This window comes from Sabethes cyaneus, chromosome 2 (assembly GCF_943734655.1).
Source record: "Sabethes cyaneus chromosome 2, idSabCyanKW18_F2, whole genome shotgun sequence".
Classification (NCBI taxonomy): domain Eukaryota; kingdom Metazoa; phylum Arthropoda; class Insecta; order Diptera; family Culicidae; genus Sabethes; species Sabethes cyaneus.
In genome coordinates this window covers 177,938,441-177,963,523 of record NC_071354.1, presented here as the reverse complement: position 1 = coordinate 177,963,523, position 25,083 = coordinate 177,938,441, and the positions used below count along the sequence as shown (strand labels likewise).

Here is a 25,083-nt window from a genome sequence, read left to right as displayed (position 1 = left end):
TATTGACATGATTTTTTTTTCGATGTTGAACAATCTTATGCAAGAATAAATTCCAGTAGTACAGGTATACCTCGATAGTACGTACTCCTCCGCTTCATTTAGCGTACGTATCACCGAAATGTACGTACTATCGAATCTAACATTGTGGCTTTGAAAAATTGTTGTATTATACTTAATACTGCATGCAATTTGCAAGTTTGCATACACTATTGAATAAATATATATTTTAGTGGTATTGATTTAATATAGCGGGTATTTTTTAACTTTTTTAAATCAATGATTTTGCCCTTTGCGAAACTTGGAATGAAACAAATAAAGTGTTGCTGAAAAGTGTACGTACTATCGAGGCAAAATGTACGTACTATCGAGGATACGTACTATTGAGGCAAAATGTACATATTATGGAGGGTACGTACTATCGAGGGTACGTACTAACGAGGGTACGTACTATCGAGGTATACCTGTACTCCAAAGAATTGGCAGGATCGCTAGATGTGCGACCAAAAGTGAGGATCGTTGAAGCAGCTCTGCCCAGTCGCGCTTATGAGTGGTGGTAGGTCGGGCGAACCATTACTGCAGGGTGTTCAATAAGTTCGAATACACCTTAAAAATGTGTTTAAAAAATAAAAATACAAGATATTCTTTTCTGGGTCAATTTTTATTGAAGCAGTGTTTATTGAGAAACTTTACGACATATTTGGCGGAAGAACCCCCCCGTTTGTGCTTAATGACGAGCTTGAGACGTTTCTCAAAAGAAACACACGCGGCACGCACCTGGTCCAAAGAGGTCTCGTCCAAAATCTTGGAAATCAGCTTCTTAAATTAGTCCACTTTATGTTCGCTCTGCTTGGCCAGCATGTACGGCCATACATAAAAGTCCAGGGGATTAAGATCCGGGGAGCTAGGAGGCCATAAAGTCTTATCGAGAAAATCAGTCAAATTCTCCCGACACCACTCTTGGACGATATTCTCCGTGTGGACCGGTGCGCCGTCCTGTTGAAAGACGTAATGATCTTTCCTGTAGAGGTCACGAAACTCGGTCTTATAGTACGCGGCGTAGATTTTCACGTGTTTCTAGATAAACACCAGTGGAAGCTTTCCACGCTTGGATGCGATCCCTCAAACCATCACCGACGCGGCGCTCTGGAACCGCGGGATGTTTATGTGGGACGGGGAGGAGCTGGCCAACGTCGGCACCCACAGCCGATCATTTTGGACATTGTGCGGCTTTTGCAAGATGAAGAGTTTCTCATCAGAAAACACGAACATCTGACCAGCGTGCCGCGAAAGTATCAGTTTTGCTTGCTCTGTCCAGCCTCTTCTTCGTTGTAGCCTCTGTTACCCCGTGAACCTTGCGTTTCTTGTACGGCTTGCATCCCAGGTCGTACGCCATGATGGTGTGGGCAGTCCCGATCGACACATCCAGGTCAACAGCGGTCTTCCGGATCAAGCGGTTCATTTTTAGACGAACCCACTCCCTCACCACCTTGATGGCTGCTGGCGTCCTCGCCGAGCCCGTCTTCTGGTTCCGACCGATGGTGTTATAGTTAAAATTCCGCTTCACCACGTAGTACTTCAACCGCCGAAATATGCCGCCGAGTCGCTCACCTCTCGGAAACAACTTTACTACGACGTTACGGTACGCCTTCATCGCACGCGGTAAACAAATAACAAATGACATCAAATCGACACCTTGCGCGTCGGTTAGCCTATATATGAGGCTAAAGCTGACACCAATACCAATACACAGAATGCACATGATGCGCACTTACACAACGATGAAAAGTTGTATTCGAACTTATTGAAAACCACGGGAATGACACTTCCAATACCAACCTGTACAAAAAAAACGGAGCCAACATAGAGCGGGCCCAAGCTGACAGCTTCATAGATGGGCTCAAGCTGACAACCGAGTCGGATGTGTTAATTGTTAAATTTTGTTAGTTTTAGTTTGATTTTAGCCAAGGTTTTAGCATCACATAACCAATGACAGGCAGGCAATTGATACGAAATACATGAAACTGTATGGATACGAGAGAGAATCTCTCATTGTCATTTAGGTCTATTTGAAAATTTACCCGAGAATTCTCTTTAACAGCCCCACCGGCGCCAGGACCATAAGGGTTCAACGTACAAGATGGCTCGATCAGGTCGAAAGTGATTTGCGGCTTTTGAGACAACTGTGAAACTGCTGATGGCTCTATGCTGCTGCTGCTGATAATAATAACGATGATGATGATGATGATGGATTTGCCCAGCATGTGGTTTCAACAAGGTGGCGCTACTTGCCACACAGTACGCAAAACATAATGAACCAATTGAGGAGTGTGTTGGGTGAGCAATTCTCGCGTACCATTTTGAAACGTCCAATCTAACAATGAGACACTCTCTTTAATGTTCCACTCTTTAGATTAGTTATCATGGCGACATAAACAGATTTAAATGCAAGTTTTTCTAACAACAACATAATAAAACTTAGAATTGTTTCTTGGTATGGGACTGAATGATCGAAAAACTAGCGCAAAATTGAACCTTTCGCAGGGACGACCTCAATTGTAGTCACAATTAGGGTATTGTCGTTATCGTCGGGCCACTGTTATGGTCGGGCCATCACGATTTTACAGTTTTAGTAACTCTTGATATCTATGATACAACCATTGTAAAACTTCTTACTGTGATAGCTAACTTTTCACAATATTGTGAGTTTCAATCGTGTATTCAAAACACCCGTACTGAATTCAGTTACTAAATCTTACAAAAAAAGTTTTCCACGCGCAATGAGCTTTTCTTCAAGAAATGATTCATGAAATGCAATTATCGAGATAAATTTTGAAAATGTATGAAGTGTGTTGTGCTGCACACGAAGACTATAGAAAAAATCAGAGGAGTTGTGTACAAGACACGACCGCATATATAGGTGACGCAGGACTACGTAAGTCTCTTTGTATAGTGACAGTAGCAAGTATTCATGCTTGTAATCATTCGATTCTTCATGTATACATGCTATATGTAACATATATACATGCTACATGCGTTGTATGTAACATTTATCAAAGTAGTAACATTGCATACGTTCAATTCTCAAAAGATTGTGCATTTGAAAACAATTTAACAAAATCAAGAACGCAAACTACTGCTTTCCTGCTACCTTACTGAAATTAAGGATTGTTTTTATTATCCATATTTCCCACGTTGAAGGGATTTTACCAATTCAATCCTATTTTATCAGCACATCTTTTCACTACACTTCTAATGAAACGGCAAGCATGCGTATTCATACAGAGTCATATTGTAACCGAACACTACAGCTGTAGCACATTTTTCCAACACAAATTTCAAAATCGCCTAGGTTTAATCGTCTCGCAGTAAAGAATTTGCGATCTATTCGGACAACGAACTTGTGTCATTTTTTCTGGCACACTTCCCCAACACAGACATCAAATTGGACTAGGTTTAATCGCGTTCGTAAGAAATCTGTTGGCACGAGGGGGCTTGGTCACTCTCTCTGGCGTACTTCCCAAGCAAGGACATCAAAATGGTCTAGGTTGAACCGCGGTGTTAAGAAATCTTGTTGAAATGAGGAAGCTTTGTCTCCTGTTTTGGCTTACTTCCCAAGCACAGATATCAAATTGGTATAGGTTTAGATCATCGTAAAGAATCTTCCAACCAATCACGAAGCGAGAATTCTGGTAAAACATAGGTTCATTATTTCCAATTTTTCAATAGTTCAACATCAAGAATCCATACTTTTCTCCATTTGAGTCGATTCTTGGAAGATTTTCCGATCGATTGGTGTAAGAATATTGAAAATCGATCGGAAAACCGCTGAGCTATTAGCGCTCAAAACCTTTCATTTTTCGTGACGCTCGCATTTTTCGATTTTTCGGAATGGCACCCTATCTCAAAACTTGCTGTAAGACGTAGTCCTACGTCAAAATTCCTCCAGTAAGGTGTTTGGGAAGGCCAAGGTGAAATACTAGAAAAGCGCTATTTGTAAAGGTCGGGCCACTTGAGTAGTCATGGTTGGGCCACCATAATTTTAAACGCAGAAGCGCAATAATCGCTAGAGAATGTCACTCACGTGAAATGTGATGAAATAAAGCAAAATTAATACGATAAAAACCTAGATCTTTGTTGTTTTTTTTTTCATTGTAGTTGTACAATTCAGACAAGATCGCCAAAATTTCGCAAAAATGCAATTAAAAATAGGATATTTGTACCTATATGAGCCGTGGTTCACGGAATTCATTCTTTTCATGTCTCTATATAGAATTTCGATACGTATGTCTTAGATTTTCTGCGATGGCCTAACCTGTACAACATGGCCCGACTATGACAACAATTTTTGTCTTCACGTAAATGCCTATAACTTTTTTATTTTTCAAGCAATCACTTCAAAACTTTCCGGAAATATACCTTATTCTTAGACCTTCGCAACTATGTATTTAGATTTCCAAAATTCCCTTTGAAAGGAAAATTATGGGCGAATTCCAAAACGTGGCCCAACCACTTTAAAAAAAAATTATACGTTTTTTGCAATTTTTGAGTTTCATGTCAAAATTAAAAATCACTTTTTTAAAGCAAAATAAATATAGATAATTGGCAAAAATACTATTTCTGAAGATGGCTGAATAAAAGACAGTAAACTGAAACATGAGACTTCAATTCTTGCCTGATTTTTAAATAGGTCCTAACCAGGGAATCAAAATATAATTGTTCATACCCAGAAATAAACGACAAAAACGAAGAGCAATTAACCAGTTCTCTGTCTTTAAAACAAACATACGTAGCAACCAAAATGTTTCACGACAACAAAATAAAGCGACAAACAAATATTTCCTCACGGGAATGAACAGGATAACTTTCGGTGAGAATATATTTCGATACATACTCGCTCCCACAAGCGCTTGGTTTGGTGTTAAAATAAACTACAATATATAATACAATATGTGTTTGTAGCAAGTCGGCTGATTAAAGACAATACTTTATCAGTAACTTAATCCAAAAGGACGAACAGCAAAAAACTTAAGAAAAAGATTAGCTTACTTTAACCCAAAATCTGACGTACAATGCAAACCACTGGTAAGTTACCAACGTTACCTTACTAACGTAACTACCAGACACTGGCGCTGCCGATAGAGTGTGACTTGATTAGGTTTGTTTTTGTTGCGTACAATAACGGGTGACAACTAAAATTTTGGATTTTTTTTCTCAAGCTGTCAAAAAAAGACAAAACAACACGAAGAAGATCTGATTTACCGAAATCAAAGATACATTATCCATTGTTGAAAAAAATAGTGTACATTTGAAAACGGTTCGTAATCGGCTGTTCGGCGAAGCTTTCGTTTGACGTCGAAACAGAAGCGTTGTACGGCCGGCATGTCAACTTTGCGAATGCATCTCTTGATTCTACCAATCAACTGTTTGCAATTCGTGGCTCTCCAGTTATTTTTGTACACCAAGGAAATCAAAATCCCGAAGAAATCTTCGATGGGGCGCACTGAGACAGATTTTATGGGTCGTGGTTTTTGGGTAAAAATGGGATCAAATGGGTATTCTGAAACGATTGTGTTTTTTTGACGTAATGCGATGATGCTCTTTCCGGCCAAAACACGTATTGTCCATCTGCATGATGTTTTTGTTGAAACGGGATCAAGATTTTCTTCAAACATTCGTCTAGTGCATCTTAATTAATAGCCAAACCAGAGAGCTTGTTGTTGAAGAAACGAGAAAGAGAACGATGTCCTGCGTTCATAATTTTGGCTGGTCTTCCACTACATTGCTTGCGAATAGTTGTTGGGCATCTTAGGCTATGGTAAACAGCCGAAGCCGCAACATATTTGCTTTTTAAATGTTGTACCGTAAACTTTTTCCCGAGATTTCTGTGGAAATTCGTAGAAGTGTACAACGCACTCGCGGAATGCTTCTTGTTTTGACGCCGTTTTAAGCAAAACTTGGCAAGCATAAACAAAACAAAAAATACTGACAGAAAGAGGTTAGAAAGAGCGAACACATACATTTCTCCCTGAGCTCGTTTGTTGTTGAGTATAGGAGCCTCGAAAAAATTCCAAAATTTTAGTTGTCGCCCGTTACGTATTGCATACAACAGTGTATCTCTTTCCCAAGCAACAGCATAGCTGTCATGAAACATCTGTATCCACGATAAACAGCTACACACTTAAAAAATTTAAGTCACGAATGAATAAGATTAACTCAGAACTGAGTGAGTTTCAACTCAAAAGTGACTAAAATCCAACTCACTTTAACAAAAAGTGGAACAGCCCAAAAATTTGTGTAATTAAGCAATTTCTCAATTCTAAGTAGTTTAGGCCGACCTCTGAGTTATATTTAATCAAATTTGTATAAGAACTACTCAGTTTTGGGTAAAATGGCACTCATTTTTTAAGTAAAGATTGCTCATTTTTGAGGAAACATTGCTCATTCATGAGCTACTGGGAGGAGTAAGAGTTACTCAAAATAGTGTGTAAAAAATACGCATGTTTTGAACTGTTCCACTTTTTATGAAAGTAGGTCAAATTTTTTAAGCATGTACGATATCTTGTTGTCGTAAAGGCCCAAACAGAATGCTGCGTCAACGCATCCGTCAGCGTCAATTTGACAGTAAACCCATAGGAAAACTGTCAGAATAACGCTGACGGACGCGTTGACGCGGCATTCTGTTTGGGCCTTAAGTCTCATGCAATAGTGACAAACTTTCATCAAATATTAGGCCATAAAAATAAAACAGTTTGCTTTGCTTTTCCCGTGTAAATCTTTCGGGGGAGTTTGATCTAACTCTTTTATTCATACGGCCTATTGTCCCAATATTTTGAAGTACGGACAAAATCATTGTCTGTTATGTGTTCGTGATTTTTGATTCCCTGGTCCTAACTGCAAATGGGGAATTCTCTTCATGTCTCCTCTCTTACAATAGTTATGGCTGCATAAAAGACATTCAATACAATTTTTCTTAACGATTAGCTAGCTTATGATGCCAGCAACCATTTCGTGCCGATAAGATGCGTTCAAGTGTATTTGCATCCTCATGAGAACCGTAGGAGAGAAGCCACGAATAGAATATCTTATTTGCAGTGAGGACCCTTTCAAAAATCAGGCCAGAATTATTCAAAATGTTTCAATTCTATTTCCGAAAAACAACAAAAACTATCGCTAGATTAGTAAAGATTGTTATAAACTGAGGTATAGAGAGAAGGGCAGAGTTGGAAGGAAAGCGAAAAAAATTAAAGTGAAAGGGAGAACAAAAGAGTGACAAAAGGGAAAAACAGAGAAAGAATAAATGGTAGGGCGAGAGTTTCGATAGAGATGCGAATGGAATGCGAGAGATGCCGAAGGGAGCAATAAAGAAGGAGCGAAATAAAGTATGAAAGAGAAAAATAGAGAGAAATGGCGAAAAGTGGAGAAAATGCGAAACAGTGAGAAAGGGCGAAAGAGTAAGGGAAAGGCAAGAGAATGAGAAATGGCACGGAATATGAGAGAAATGGCAGGAAATGAGTGTGTATGTGTGAATTAGAAAACATTGATTTTAACAACCATTGGACAAATTTGTGAGAAACTCAGCTAGCAATCAAAGAATGTTATTTACATTGCATTTATAATAAAATGTGCATTTAATTGCATGGCCAAATGTACTACTCATACATACAGTATAAAAGACATTAGGCTGAAGCTGAATAAATAAAACAGTTCGCAGTGCATTTCCTGTAAAAGTTTTATGGAAGAAGTAAAATAAACTCTTTTATTCATACTGCCTATTATACCTTCGATAATTGTTGACGGTGAACAAAGAACGTCAACAGTTAATTGTTATTTATAACATTTACGGGTAACTCAATTGTTGCCAACTTTTCAGTGCAACACCTGTTCATCAAATTTAAAATTAAAACGTTAGCAACACAAAAAATTACCTGGTACTTTAAGAAGAAAAGAGTCGTTATTAACTGCTTCAACTGCGTCAAGAGTTCAGCTTTTAAAACTGTATTCACTGTGTTTTTCTTGCCAATGTAAATACATAGAATACATTTTCATGAACAGAATTTTCGTTTCAATTAAAAAATCTGTTCTCGAAATTCATAGTATCAATGACGACTCAATTCTCCCTAATCTGGATGTATCCCGATTGCGTTCCTTTCAGCGACTGACTGAAATGCCATAAAGACACCGGTAGCGACATAAACACACATAAACACACGAAAACACCCTTCCTATCTTTGCGATCAGTGTTTTGACATTAAATTCGACATTTAATCTCTTGTTTGTTAGTATAAAAAAATCGGTTCGATGCATGAACAATACCCCTCCCGCGGAAAACTTCCTTTGTTATGTTCGAATTACGTCATCTGGCGGTGCTGTTTCGGTTTCGATAGCTATACGTCCTACTTTAGTTTTTTTATCTGACAATAAAGAAAAACAATCTTATCGTAAAACGACGGCACGGCAGTCCATTTTATTAGATTTCGACAGTTGGGTACAGGAATATATGGAAACCCCTAGCCTCGTGGACCACCCACGTACTAAAATGTTTCGCGGAATTTTTAACTGAACTGAGCGTTTCTAGTTGAATCCCTTAAATCGTAGCTAAAATTATTTGTTTACTTCAGGTTGTAAACCACAGTCGTAATTTTGCAATAATATTTTATTTTTCAATCATTAAGTGGATTGACTAGAATGGTTTTTAACTTTTTCAGGTCTAGTTAACAACAACAACTAAAAAATGATGAAGAACTTATTAGTAGGACTTGCTTTCAGTCAAACGACTTGAATGTATTTTTTGATTCATTTTTTTCCATAATTTAACGAATGTTCGAAGCCCCAATGAAAATAATTCTTCCAGCTTGTTGTTGGAAATATTCTTCCATGCGTTGAGCAAAACTTTTCCCCGTTGTTGTTGGCAAACTCTTTTTGCGAAATCTTCCTTCGCGCTACCCGCCAGCTAATTCAATTACCTACACACAAAGCGTTCGCTACAGCATACTTTTAATCTGCTTTTTTAACGATGAAACTAAGCGGGCTTAGTCCCCAAACGTGCTCCTTTTCTTCCAAAAAAGAAGGTAAAATAGGTCAGCAGAAGATTATATTGCGAGTGTTTTCTTTTCAACAGAAAAAAATGTGTGGGAAGGAAATGATGGCAACTAGGAAGAAGCGTACAACATAGCTTCGGCGTGGGATTTTTGGTTCCTGATCTTACAACTGTAGTTTTAGGCAAACTATTGCGACCACACGAGTTTATTTTCAAGTGTTTCCGGCAGATTGTTTATGCTAATATTTTCGTGGGTGGGTGGTGGCACTTACTCTCATTTTAAAGAGCAAAATAAGGCCTTGACCTTGACCGATTGCAGCCTGGTGCCTGGTCCAAATGCCATTTGTTCATCCCTGAGAATCCGAAGAATTACTCAACTTTTATTAGCAAAGATACTCCTAACGATTGTAAATATTGTAATATAGGAAGCGTTTGGTACGGAAGGTCCACGCTCTCTTTCTTCCCCTTGATTTCATGGAGTTGAATGGAATTAGGTATCATTTCCGGTTCTACTTAATTCCTCGAAATTCTCTCTGCCGTACATGCTATGCAGTTGGCCTGACCTTTGACAAAAAAAGATAGATTCATGTAATCTTCATTTTCCAGGATGCTTTCAAGAATTGGCTGCGTTGGTAAGGGGTTAAATTAGATTTCAACAGAAATTGTGTGAGGGGTCAATCCCGGCTGAGGACTCGGGTTCGGATCTCAATCCCGTGAAATCACAAAAACCCAAACTGTTAAAGTAATTATAATCGATACAAAAAAGAAAAAGTTGGTAAAACATTCATTAGGCAATTATTATCGAAACATAAAATGAAAAAGTTAAGCCAACAATAATTAAGCTGTGCATTGTATACTTCACGAAGATGTAGCTAAACTTATATTTAGAATAAATGCCACTCTATTCGTCTCAGACTTAACTGTAAGGAAAAAAATCCCATCAAAAATGTGTGACGCGAAAAGCAACGACGCGATTCTCCTTGCCGCTTCGCATGCTGCTCGAATGTAGGTGCGTGAGAATAAAATGGCATTCCTTGATGCCGGTTTGATAGTCTCACGTCTGCTGTTCACCCGCTCCTTCAACTATCCTGGCAAGAACACACAAAACAAAAATGAGATAATGAGATTGCTGTCGAAATTGAATTTCGTATCACCTTTCACGGTCAATGCGTAGTTCGGGATTCACAAGCAGGAAAGTGGAGGAAAATGGGTTTGCTTCTTTAACCAACAAGACGATTTTCAGCTCGCGCACGCAACCCGTCCCGTCGGTATTAGTGGAAAAAATCCTTACTTACTATTATGCTATGAGCTATGCATTTGAAGCAAAATTTTTCGTTTAGAGAGCGTCTTCTTCTGAACGATTCTGTCTAGCGGAGCCGATATTGTCTTTGTCAATCAGGCATCATCATATCCAAGTACCAAAAGCAAGGAATGTCACCTTGAGCTTGAATTCCTTGATGGTTCCTTGATGGATTTTTATTCTTTGACGAAAAAATTGGTAAAATAAACCATATTTACGGTAAAATTATCAAAATAATTTATTTAGAGCATTTATTTAGAAAATTTGAAAACAAACCGAAGTGAAGGAAATTATTCCGTAACAAATATGTTACAAAATAAGCTAATGACCAAGTTTGGCATTTATATAGCTTTATGTAAGTTCTTCTCACTGATTATATTGAATTAGAGTGTTTCAAATAAGCTATAGAACAATTGACAGACTTCTCATAAACATAAGAAATAATTAGAAAAGTTTGCTATAATTTCAGAAAAAAATACTGATTTTTTTTTTGTCATAGTACAAAAGCACTGCCACCACTGTAACGGGAGGATCTGTTATGAAACTTCCCACAAAAGTGTAACAACAAGTCGCAAAGAAATAATAAAAAAGAGCTCCACCATTAATTAGGCTTTTCTTGTGAAGACACCCAGTATCCTGTCAGGGACCCTAATTTGTTAGTGTCCGGCAGGAAAGCGAAACGGTACGCTGCCGGTTGGATGGTAAAAATGAACAGTAATTTTTCCAAAGCTCTATCTAACCGTCGCATCGTGGCTGGTTGTGTTCTGATAGCTGCCGGCCGGAAAGAGTGTGACCGAAGCAGGACAAAATATTCTGCTCTGCTACGCTCTGACTGATTGAGGATGGGCAGGTGTTGCATTTGCGGCGAATATATCGTTCCTCTTGCGTGCTAGGTTATCATTAGGCGGCCGCTTATCAATGGCACCGTGTGCCACTCCTTGAACCTGCGCGTTCGCTAAATTACTTTCCTTTGAGAGTTTACGCACAAAATGAACAAATCAATTCATTGTAGCGCGAACAAAAGCTCCTAACCTAGATACGTGCACTGACCACTGGAAATGAATTTCATGTCGACATTTGTTGGCATTTGATTTATTGCGTGGCGAAAATTTCGCACGCACTTCAAAAATAACCTTCGAGCAAAATGAACCTATGGCGATTCAGGAATTGATTCAGAAATATAACTAGGACTGTGCTGTCAATCAAATTTCGCAAGTTTTCTCTATTTTAGTATTTGCTTTTTTACCAAGGAAAAACTTTTCGCTTCAAATCTTCTCCCCACAAAAAAAAACATACATTTCAAAAATCGATTTATATTTAAAAATTAGGAGCTATGCACTTTACGATTTTGGTATAACCGATTAGATTATTTTCTTTAAACCATTTTTTCAAAAACACTCGTGTTTATTTAAAAAGTATGTTAGTAAGGCTTTGAATTAAAGTTTTGTCCTGCAAACATAAAAATTAGCTGAAGATATCAGGCGCACCTAGGCAGAGGATGTTGCAGTAAATTTATATTGCACTTAAGTTATGTATTAATGGTTGCTTTCACTTTATTGCAATTTATATATAACTTTATTAAAATATTGTTGGTAGTAATTGTAAATTTGAACTCATTTTGATAAACATTTTGCGTTATTTTTACATGATGTCTAGCATTACAAGTTCTGTTCTGTTTGTGGACTTCAAAGCGACGTTCGATCCAGTCATGAGCGAAATTATTTGCAGCAGATAACACTAGGACATGGCTTTCTGACGAAACTACTTGAATATGAATATATGGTACTACCACCTGCCTTAGCAGAACATCCGTTCATAGCAATGAGCCTATCATGTCAAAAAGAGTTGAACATATTCAACGATTGGTCATGCTTCCCAACTCTTGTATGAAGGGCCAAAAGGGAATTGGTCGATAAGCAACATCACTTACACGTACCAGGGATTTAGAGAATCTCCTTCCAAGGGCTAAGTCACCTGAGTCAATCGTTAAATAAACCGTCTTAATGCAGAATGACTCCAGCAGGTGGGAAGAAGAGCCCGCTCATTATCCACGACGTATTGTTAATCGGGCCAAGATTAACCCTAGAAAGTTGACTGTTTCACTCTCCCTAGGCCCACCGCTTCAAACAAGTGCTCTGATGGTCCCTCCCTCTTCCCGATTCTAGTTTATTTATGAAATGTGGTATATATGCGTAAAAATAGAACAATCTCACCAGCAGTCCTTCGAATGGAATAGAGTTGCGTCCTTTTAGTTTCCATAAATGCTTCTAATAATTAATTTGATTTTTCTTCTGGTATCCAATATCCATGTGCAGTATTAACACTCGTATTGGCCAAAGTTTTCACTATAAAGCAGTACATGCTTCATAAGCTAAAACGAAAAAAATAATTATAATAACTTATATTATGCTTACCAGATCGTGTGGCTCCACCTTCTGCCCAAAACCTCGATTATGAGATCAGGCAGCCGGGAACCACACAGTATCGCACCTCCTAGCTTGGCTATTCAATAGAGCATTACCGGGTATGGCCACGTGGAGGCGCTAGGTAGGGGCTTGGGATAGCTAGAGCTATATTGGATGCTCCTCATTTGCCTTCCCCATTTCATCCCCATGGCTTTCTGACGAAACTACTTACTTTATTATTCAATTTTCTACTGTTAGCAAAAACTTTTTTCGCAGTAATCATAATGTATTACCATAAAATAAGATAAAGATTATTATTTTAGAATTAATTCCAATTTTAAATTTTACTTTCATTCCAACATAAGTCAATTCCCGTTACAAAAGAGAAAAGAGATAACTTTTTGGATTCCGCCACTATTACCGCCACGGTTTAACATCAATCTTACCCGATAGCGTGGCATGCCAGTTGCTGGATGCCGACTGAGTAGCGTTTTTAGAACAGTCACCAAGTTTCTTTCCATTTCCGTGCAAAGAGCAATTTATCACTTGCAAAGCATTGGGCTTTTGGTTCGAAACCAACCATTCTCATCGGAAGGTCCCATTTATCTAATGATCAACATGTTAACCTTGACATTTGAAATAAAACCTTTTCACTAGTTTTACTTTTTATCTGTTAATCCTTTGTCGTCTATTTAATTGTTCGAAACGAAATACAGTAAAATATTCAGCATTCAACCACCGACGGACGGTTGAAAGGCCAAAGGACCGTCGCTGAGATAAGTTAGCTGATTTCGCTGGAGAACGAGCGGAAAATCTCGGAAACGAATTCGCAAGCCTATCCTCATTTATCTTGCTCATGTGGCATGACAAAAAGAAGGAAACGAAAGTCGAAAAAAAAACGGATACCATCCACTAGGATGTCAGTCAGATACGATCGGTGGCTTATTTTAGTGACCTTCGGATATACTTAAGGGAGCGATGTTGACATGAATGATGTGCGAAGGTAATCACAAAGCGTCGTTTATTTTTTCCAAAGCAACCAAAGGGATGCTGTGTGCTATTTTCCATTCGGAATAGCCAATCCATGTACACTAGGAAGGATTAATGACTAATGGTATGACCATCGCACTGCATTGGGTTCGCAATCAGGTTGAATCCTAGCATTCCTAAGGCAAGCGAATTTTATTCATGCATTCGTAAAAAATTTTCTTTCACTAGTCTCAACTAGTTTTTTACATAACATTAAATAAAATGTATCATCAATGAAGTATTGATGAAGTAAGCAAGAAGCAAAAAGTGCAAATACTGTAGCACTAAATTAAACTGGCCATATTATTTACAGATTGTATAATAAATATAAAATAGATTATGGACGTATTTAAAATTAATTGTTCTATTAATTTATTTAGAGACGAACAAATACAAACTTACATGTATATTAAGCTAAACTTGATTTAACAATTTTCCATTAGTGAATAATGTTCATAATTTTCAGAAATGCTCTATTTCAACTTTAGTATTTCTTTGAACGCTCTAACATTTAATTGGCTCAATGAAAAAAATATTCGATGCAAGTCACTTTCCGCAACACTGTGCCCACCGGGATTAGTCATCCAAATCCGGGACTGTCCTGCAAAATTTGGGACGTCAGGTCGCCTTTCTTAATCGAAAACTAACAAATTGCAGCATCGTTGGTCGGCAATTGGCTGCTCGCTTCTACCGCATTACAGTTGATAACCGTCTATCTTCTCGATGGTAAAAGCAAAGGGCTATCATACAAAAATAATTACCGTCGGCAGGGGAGCGTATGCTTGCGTGTATGGAGCGGTTAAAACTGGAAGAATAAAATTATATATAAGGGTGCGGCAGTAGCGTAATTGGAAAAACATTTGGGTACCAACCGAAAGTGAAGTGAAAGTGAATTGGAGTTCCAACTGCCATTGAACGACCCTGTATATCTTTGATCAACATATTGAAATTTCCAAGTTCATCCAGTTTATCATTCTTCGCACAAGAAACTTCTGCACTTTACAAATAAACTAACAAATCTATATACATAAAGGTGAGCGTCAGTATGTTTGTACGTTCCACCATAACTTCAGAACGCCTTGACCGTTTTCCACCAAAGTTGGCACACATGTTCCTTGACATAAAATAATCAGCACAGGGGCTGACAAAAGAAAAGACGGTCTCTTACAAGGAGGAAGGAATGTTCAAATGGGTGAAGGGGTGCGTTTCTCTTGCATTTGGAACGATTGAGTTGTGTTGCAGTGGCTGGATTCTTGAAAGGGAGAATAGGGTGGCCATTAACAAGGGGGAGGTTCAAAAACGCAGGAAAGTCTTTTGAGAAGAAGACAGATTTACAGGTAGCTGAGAGAGAACAGGAGGGGAACTGACAAACGGAATAGACACTTTCAAATGAAGAAAAAGGGATGCATTATGAGAATTTTCGTTACAATAACAAATGTACAAGTGTACTAGTTGATTATATTATTAGCCAGCGATTCAGTATCACTACAATGAACTCTTTTGCCAGTTGAGAGATAAGCATAAGCATAAGCATAAGCATAGTATACCGCCCGTGTGCTGCGTTATTGACCAAGACCGATGAAAATTGCAACATGATGGCTGGAAAAAGCATACTTGGGACAGCACGCTATTTTTCATTCTGCAACCTTACCAGGTCCCTGCATGCTGATCAATACCGACGCCGGCCACGTCCGAATGCGGGTCCTGGTGGGATGGAAAGGAATGTTAGTCCAATACTTGTTGCTACTAAAGACCAGGGAATCCTCTGCATCTTCACAAGTATTTCGGGAAAGGAATTGTTGTTAGTAGATGGGCGGAGCTAGACGGATAATGTAAGTATGTAAGCATCAGCCATATGATACTAAGCTCGATATTCGAAAATTTTCTTGTAAAGTCAGTAACTACGAAAATTAAGATATAAAAAATACCTTTTTAACAAATTTAATACAATACCAATGGTGCTTATATACAACCATAATTTAATTTATATCGAAAAATACTATGCACATGCGAGATTTACGGCTCAAAAACCACGTAACAACTTGAACTTATCCGCGATCAGGGAAATCAAGGATAATGAAACGAGCCAATATAGTCCCTAAGTTGATAAGCATTTCCTCTTACCAACGCTAATATGCAGAGATATAGCGCCCTACACGCTTGACTCTTTTGCCAGTTGAGAGATATACAAAAAGTGATTTGACCAAAAAGTTGAGAACAATCAGGATTTTTTATCTCGAATGGACATTAGCACTGCGACCAGTACCTATAATGATGTACTGTGATATCGTCCAGGGGTTTTTCAGCATTCCGCACTTCATTCGTCGCAACATTGCTAACGAATAAGCGAACTGCTAATTATCCACGCTTTAAAGCCAGTATTTTTACTATACCTTTATGTTTTCACTAGTTTTCAATACCAATCTCAGTCAGTTGATTCAAGCGGTACGCAATATCGACAAAGCATATAGGTCTGAGTATTTCATTTTCTTTTTTTACTTTCTTTTATCATTTCCATCAATCGTAAAGACTATCGTTGTAAATGATCAACAGGGTTAGCTAACTACGTTGGATTTGGATCGAAACTTGGCCTTGAACATGGTCAAGGGCGTGGGCAAGGGCATGGGCATTAGACATATCTAAAAACTGTACACCGGTTTCGGTGTTGTATTTTAGGCACCGGTTTTTAACACTTTCGCAACACTCGGAATTAGGTACTTACGCTAGTTTCGTAAAAGCACCTCGAATATACGCTAGATGCTAGACTATCTGCGTGACCCCGTGTCTTTTTACCAGCGTTAGCTTATCGTATTCCCTTTTCGATTACATTTACTCACACGACTAATTTTAATAAATATGAGGCGTCTCCACGCGTGTTTTTGCAAACTTGAAAAGACTCGCCTACGATGGATGCCGTTGTCAGTTAACGCTAGAAAATATATTAATGGAGTGCATTGAAAACCGTTGCACAGACGTGTTAAAAGGACGATTTGAATGCGTCGTTGAGGGCAATGGTAGGGACAAAATAAGCTCGTTTCGGTTTTTTGCCCATTTCTGATGAGCATGGACATGGGCATGTCCATAGGAATGGGCCTGCGCTTGGACATGGACATTGACATTGGTTTAGGGTCTTAGACTTGGGCTTGGGCATGGACCGCAGCTTAGATTAGGGCTTGGGTTTGGACTTGGACGTAGGGTAAGACTTGGGCTTAGCTTGGGCTTGGGCTTGAACCAGAGCTTGGGCCTGAACCTGGGCTTAGGCTTGGACCTGGGTCTGGGCTTTAGCTTGGGTTTGAACTTGGACTTGTACTTTTGCTTGTACTTGTGCTTGTGCTTGTGCTTGTGCTTGTGCTTGTGCTTGTGCATGTGCTTGGGTTTGGGCTCGGGCTTGAGCTTGGACTTGGGTTTAGACATGGGTTTGGGTTTGGGCTTAGACTTGGGCTTGGATTTGAACTTGGACTTGGACTTGGGCTAGGGCTTGAGCTTTGGTTTGCGCCTGGGCTTGAGCCTGAGCTTGGGCCTGGGCTTGAGCTTGGGCCTGGGTTTGAACTTGGACTTGGACTTGGACTTGGACTTGGACTTGGACTTGGACTTGGACTTGGACTTGGTCTTGGACTTGGTCTTGGTCTTGGTCTTGGTCTTGGACTTGGACTTGGACTTGGACTTGGATTTGGACTTGGACTTGGATTTGGATTTGGACTTGGACTTGGACTTGGACTTGGACTTGGACTTGGACTTGGACTTGGACTTGGACTTGGACTTGGACTTGGACTTGGACTTGGACTTGGACTTGGACTTGGACTTGGACTTGGACTTGGACTTGGACTTAGACTTAGACTTGGACTTGAGCAAGAGCTTGAAATTGGGGCTTAGGATTTGCGGTTTGGGTCTGGACCTAGGCCTGGGTCTGATTTTAGGTTGGGTGGAAGGAGTTATAAGCGTGGCTACTTTTTCCGTTTTGATTTGACATCCTAATCGTCCCATCCCAAGTAACGATGCTAAAGCCACTTGATTTTACTTAAAATTTATTAAGGTTTTATTGCGGTATTAATCATTACCTCTGGTTTTATTGTGGTATTGCACAATACCAAGACGATACAAGCCCAAACACACTTATAGCTAGCTAGAAAACAATAATAAAACTGTTAAAAAAGCAAATTTATTGTGGTTACTTATATAACACTTGTTGGCTGTACGACGTCTCTTATAAACTTACCATAAGTGTGGCGTAGCAATACAAAATGGCGCACCAATCAAAATTGATCTTATCGTGGCTGCTTGTCAAACCGCAAGAAATCTGTTACTTTTATAGAGCTATTAAAACGGTAACATCCTGACCAAACAGTTTTTTTATGCTATTAGGAAGAATACTAAAGTTCAACATCAAAATCATTTTTTATGCGAGGCCATGTTGCCATATTCTAGCATTTTGTTTTAGCTCACAAACAAACAGTCATCAAAGTAATGTGTTATGCAGAAAGAAACTTATTATCGATCGCTTTTCCTGTTACAGGAAGCAACTAAAATGATTCTGCTAGAAATTGAGATTGACTAACTGAATAAATTTATTTTGTTAAAACCACCAGGTTTCGGAAATTGCAAAATTTCGAAGGCGCGTTGATTTTATCCACCTATCATATCAATATGCACGATAAAATTTATTGCGCACATGCAACAAACCAATCAAATTGCTCAAAATTTATTAAATAAACTAACTAAAAACTAACTTTTCTACTCACAGATTTTTAAGTTCACAAAGCTGGCGAACTGATATTTAGCTTTTCACCAGAGCGAAAAGCGAAAAGCTTTATTAAATTATGGCAGTGGCTGTCAAGCAGCGAAAGCTTAACCGGTTTTATTCCTGCTTTCAGCAGAGTGTGATACGACTACTTAAATTTATAACCTGACCTGAACCTGAACCTTGTAGAGGTTATGAAAACATTCTGAGGAGTGGGCCACTTGGTCAGAAAGCAGTTTTATAGCGGTCATCAGAAAGTTCTGGTGGAGCTCAAAGTTTTACTAGCGGTTTTATTAAATTTCATTACCAATTTAATTTAAATTTCATTACCAAACCACTATACGAACGCAATAAAACTTGGAATTGTTGGGATGAGGCTTACTCAAATGTCTTATTCAAATTATTCAAATTCCTTATTAAATCAACGCAAATCACCAGGTTAAGTCTAATAACGAAGAATGAAGAATGAAGAATGAAGAATGAAGAATGAAGAATGAAGAATGAAGAATGAAGAATGAAGAATGAAGAATGAAGAATGAAGAATGAAGAATGAAGAATGAAGAATGAAGAATGAAGAATGAAGAATGAAGAATGAAGAATGAAGAATGAAGAATTAAATCATGAAATCAAGAAATCGCTGAAGCTTGAAATAATGTACGTAAAATAGAAGTACCGAACATTTAAAGCGAAACAGTAAACCAACAAAAACATATTAATGCAAAAGAAACGAGAAAATGTACCTCAGCCCATTTCGGATAGTTTCAGATTTTACGACTTTCATTGGCAAGACTTCTTATTCTTATATCCAATTAAAAGGTGCGAAATTTCTACTCCTGCCGAACTGGTAATTACTTCTGCAGTGGTTCTGCTTTCTCAACCTCAACCTCAAATCGTTTCGTTAATGACGTCAACGCGGGCTACCTTCCAACGGAAAGCCCGGGCAGCCGGCCGGGGTCAGCCTCACGACCAAGCAAGGCAAGCATCTTTGCCATTGAAAGAAGGAAGCTAAAGCTATCCGAGCTGCTGGACTGTGGAAAATAACGAAAATAAAGAAGTTTTCTTTCGGTTCGGTGTTTGTGTTTGCGTGCTGCAATACTTGCCGCCTAACGGCAGTGCGGCTCTACTAGCTACTAGACCAGATCCGTCATTTGTATTCATGAGTCAAATTGTTTACATAGGATCAAAGAAGCCGGAAACAGCCGGCAAGCTAAGCCGGCTGAACAGTGTCGAAGAAATAAAATTCGGAATGCTGTTGCTACAAGGGTGGAAATCGAATGAAAAATCGATAGTATTGGGACTGGATGAAAATAGCATGAGTTAACCTTTACCAAAACAACCGATCGGTAGTACAATTGCTGAGTATTTGAAAAAGCACTAGGGTAAAAAAAATGAAATGAAATGTTTTTCAAATGCATTCCAATCTCTTTGAAGGTTGAAATTTTGTTCCTAGGTCAGTTTTGAGTTTTACTAATAGTTTTCAATAACTTCTAGTTCAAAAAGTTCTTTTTACGAAAGAAACAGTGGCACAGAAGTGCTTTTAATGTAACGTCCTTTCAATCAACGTACAAGTACCTACCGGTTAGAATTTTCCGTTTCGACCGTAAAACGTTTGTTCTGTAAAGTTGCCAAGAAAGCTATAAAAAGAGCAAAAATAATCAACACTATCCAATCCAGTGCTGGAGTAACGTCGAAAAAGTTTTTAATTGAAAATTTTCCACTTGAAGCAGCAAACAGCAATATCCTGGAACGGAAACAATTTTTTAAAGAAAATTAATCCGTACTTTTTGTGCATGCCAAATGGAAAAACGAAACCAGGACGGGTTGCCTTGTTTTGTTTTATAGCCATCAAGTCGTGAAACTATAAAGGCCCAGACACAATGCATACGGATTTTACTACGTTGCGGAAATTTGACAGAAAACCCATGAAAAAACTGTCAAATTGCCGCAACGTAGTAAAATCCGTATGCATTGTGTTTGGGGCTTAAGTCCAATAGCCGCAATTTTATTGCTATAGGGGAACTGGGGGGAAAATGAACACCCTTAGCAATTTCGCCATTTTCTCCTCCAGAAACCAACCAAATGCTGATCGCACTATATGAATTGAAAGCTGGATTCATATTCCACGTAGCAATATATAAAGATGTTTAAAAAAGGACTATTTGTCGTGAAAAATTCCTTTTTTTCGAAAGCGTCACATTCGAGCCTGATTTTTTTCATGTGGGTAAAATGAACATGCAGTGAGGGCAAAATGAACATGTCATAGAAAACTAAAGTTAACATGCAGTTTGGATAAATTAAACATTATTTTACATTATCCTTGTTCTACATAAGCCGTTGATATTCAACAGGGCTATTGGAATTAAAATGGAATTAATGTATCTTCTCCACGTTCGTACAATGCTTGACTTTTAGCTCGCAGGATTTTCCAGCACTCGGTCATTTTCCGTCATTTTTCGAGAGACTCGATCATTTTTGTTGCTTGAATTGCAATTATTTCGTAGCTGCTGATAAATGGAAAGTAAAACATCATAATACACACTGTTCATTTTGCCCCCATAGTGAAGTGTTCATTTTACCCCCAAAACACCAATTGTTTTCAAGTGTTTATTATAAACAAACAGTTGATAAAAATATTTGGAATTTTCGACAGATTCGCAGGATAGTGATAAGCAAACAACACTAAATAATACCAATAGTCGAAATTTATTTGTTTCACCAAAATAGCTTATTTTCTAATAGTAGAAATTAACATCGGCGACAGATTTCTGCAAATATTTTTTACTTTTTCCATTTTTATCACATTGGAAAGCTTATGATCACGACACATTGTCTCAAACAGCTTGAAATACTTCTAGGAGAAGATACCTATTGATCTGGAACAGATTTTAATCGGTTTACTGGGAATTTGGCTGCCTGTTCATTTTACCTCCCCTGTTCATTTTACCCACAGTTCCCCTACGCTGCTACTGTCCCAGCACTTGCTGGCGCCCAAAGACTGCACTGTGATGAAACCTTAGCACACTTATGCTCACGCTGGAAGCGTTCCCTCGATAATCTAATTGAAAAACAAGAGCAGAGGAAAGTGCATATTATTGCTAAAGTTATGCGTTGCGGTAAGAAAATAGGATGCTGCAATTCTGCCACTCCGTTTATCATACCATTTAACTTAATTGGCTGTTCTTTATGCAGCACGATAAAGTTGTTTTGTTTATGATTTTTGTGCTTTTTCCGCTAGATATATGATTTTGTAGAAACACCTTAATTATAGGGCAGGTCTTTAGGTGAACATTTTAATGAAACAATAGCTGATTACGAATATGCCAAACAATATTAATAAAAGAGAAAAGAGTACAGCAGGTCATTTTATTTCTGAATAACATATTGAAAATCATTGCACGACATTTCGGAAAGCTGTATTGCTCAAATATAAACTCTTCGAGAAACAATACTACATAGTCGATTGTTTTGTTCCCAACTGTAGATACAGTAGTGCTTCATTCGCTAGGTATTTGGCTCCATGGTTGCGGAATGTTTCAGCTGGAAATGCATTTCGCTATGTTGCCGGGAGGAAGCCTGGCTTTAGTAGAGCTTCATGGTCCTCTAGCATTATCGTTTATTCAGTTGAATTTACGACCTTGCACTGGATTCACGGTGCAAAGCCAAAAACAACAAACACAGTCAACTGCAGGAAAGTTGGTCGAACGCTGCCGTGGGTTCCTTTTCGCTACACCAAAATGATTGTGAAGCTTAAAAATTATGTTTCGATCTTGGAGTGCTTTATTGCTTTTCGCTGCAATCCGTTGAACGAACAATGGGAGCTCTAACCACAGAATTCTGCACTGTCGGTTGGTTCTATCGAATTTCGACAAGCATATATGTATAAGGATATAAAAGCGATGTGAATTGCATTTGGGAATGCAATAAAGCAATGTTTATTTATTTATTCATTTATTTATTCATATGTGATTCATATTCAATCAGTAAAATTAGAAAAATCTTTGCCAATTTCTGAGCAATATAACACGACTCGTGTTTCAGTTGAGCAATCGCATGGCAGCAGTGAAAATGTTTTGTCCATCAAAACCCATTCATGTCAGTCGAACTCACTAACCCGCTATAACCTATCTCTTCCCTACAGGGAGGAAGCAATCGTAATGGCCAATCTTCGAAAACGTGTTGCCGCTGTCGATCTGAACAAAGTTGCTCCCCGCCGAAACACAATGGCACCGACCTTGGACGATATCAGCATCAACGATACGGGGCAAACACAGGACCAACTGGACAATCGGCCACTGCTTCCCAAGCCTGCCGGGACGGGTTCCGGCGTCGCTGGTGACCGCAAAGATCGACAGAAGAATGGCAACAACGACGGCGGCGAAGATTCGCCGAAAGTGAAAATAGTCATGGATAAGGATTTTATCTTCGAGTGTATGTGTTGGCACAACGAATACCGAATGCGGCACGGAGCACCGGCGTTGAGCATTTCCTCCGAATTGTGTGAGTTGGCATCGCAATGGGCGAACCATTTGGCCAGTACGAACGAGCTGTACTATCAAATCGGAACAAACTATGGTCAGAATATTTTTTGCTGTCCGGCAAATTCCCTACTCACGGATCTATCGGGTAAGTGTATTTTTCATTCGTTGGAAGAAAACTCTAATGTTACGGGGACATATTTGAATAGGTCAAGAAGTGGCAACCTATTGGTACAGTACCAACCGAAGGTATGATTACTTCAAAGAGAGCCATCTGCTGCACACGAACGTCAACACCGGCCACTTCTCGCAGATGGTGTGGCGTGCTAGCAAATACTTTGGGGTCAGCAAATCCATCTCCAAGACGGGCAAGCTGTTCGTAGTGGCCTACTACTATCCGGCCGGCAACGTGATGGGCGAATTCCGCCAGAACGTCCTGCCGCCGATAATGGCCAACGAAGATCCCCACCTTTCGCGTCCTCCTTCGAACAAAGATCTGGAAAATCTGAGTGCTTCCCACTGAGTAAATAAGAAACGGTGTTCCATTATGTAACATATAAGATACTTCCTAGTCCAGAAACTAACCGCATGGATTTCATCGTTTGTGAAGAAACTAATCCAATCATATGTACAGACGCTGTAAAAATCTCAGTTTTTTGCTACCGTTGCTATAAAGTAGCTGTTAAGATGGCGTAGTTAAACGATGACAACCAATATAATGAGCTTGAATTTAACCGCTAGTATATTAGTAAAAATCATACGTACTTAACACCTAATCACATCACCTTAACGTTGAATATTGTTGCTCCAATGAGTTTCTAGATTTAAAGTTGAACCAACTGAAGCCATAAGAAAGATTCCGAAACGCCAATTTTAAGTTGCTTACTAGACAGATTGTCTTTCGACGCGTGAAATGTACTTAACTGAATTATTTTAATCAATCTTCAATGAAATACGAGTAATTAGTATAGAAGAATTGTTTACCATTTATTTCTATTAGGTACTCATAAATTAAAACATTTTCCTGCAGGAACTAATGTTATGATGAGATAAAATCATTGGCCTGATGAATACCTCGTCGATTTTCTGATAATCTTTTTAGTTTTGAATATTTCTTTCTGATTCAAAACAAAATGTGTATTATAAATTGTTTTTGCTTTGATTTACTTTTTTACTTTTTATGTTTGTTACTATTTACATAATTTCTATTTTTTTTATTGATTCGATAAATCACATAATTTTGAGCGTGAAACTCAAAATATCCTAATCTGCTCGTTGCCTGAACCATATTATAGCCTGAACCATTTGCCCTATTTTATTGAAATTTCTCGTGTGGAGAATCTTGCAAAAGTAACCAAAAGAATACCTTATCTTCCGAACGAGTTGTATTTCGTTCGATTAATTCAAATGCGTTGAATTTGCCGTTCGGTAGCCTCAGCATAACAAGTTAGTTTGTATCGCACAGTAATTTTCTCACTTTTGCTAGTGCAAAAATACGCCTCCAATGTGAAGGGGACAAAGATAATTTTTGCAGGCCAAACTGTCTTGATCTGTGTTGATATCTGCAAGACATCTACGTTCACTATTACAACTATTTTAACTTATAAAGTCTGCGATTTTTGTCCCAAGAGAAATTAATTCAATAAATATTTTTAAATACTAATACTATAAGCTAAATACAGTAATATTCTGTATTCTTTCAAAATGTAAGAGGTTCGAAAAAAGTAACTTCCAGTAATACGAAGCGGTAAGAGTGATAACAGTCAAAGTTTTCAATCGAAGCAATCTTGCTTGCTATGGTATGGTAATAACACTCTTGCTTCTGTTCAGATTCATTCGTAAGGCAACTGCACAATATATACCTTCTAATGCGGTATATTTTTGCTCAACATTTGTTATTTTATTTCACAGTCCAAAAGGGCGAAAAGTTGAACTTTTTTACAAGTGCATTTGGCTTTCATTTTATCATTTATGGTCTTCAGCACTCTTCTTCGTATAAATATTCCCCTTAATCTAGAACTGTCAAAAGTTAGTCATCGATTACTATAGTGAAAATAAAAACTTAACTTTTTTGTATTAGGAAATATAGACAGAGTTTT

The 25,083-nt window shown here is 38.5% G+C and overlaps 1 protein-coding gene across 1 annotated transcript in view; it reads left to right on the top strand.

Moving 5' to 3' along the window:
- The window catches only part of LOC128734376 (myb-like protein U), a 39,345-nt gene extending 15,286 nt beyond the window's left edge, over positions 1-24,059 (top strand). Inside the window, exons 2-3 of the mRNA XM_053828548.1 lie at positions 22,648-23,132; positions 23,194-24,059. Coding sequence (XP_053684523.1) covers positions 22,648-23,132; positions 23,194-23,507 — 799 coding nt within the window. The 3' untranslated portion in view covers positions 23,508-24,059. The remainder of the gene's footprint in view (positions 1-22,647; positions 23,133-23,193) is intronic.
- Positions 24,060-25,083: the final 1,024 nt, after the last annotated feature.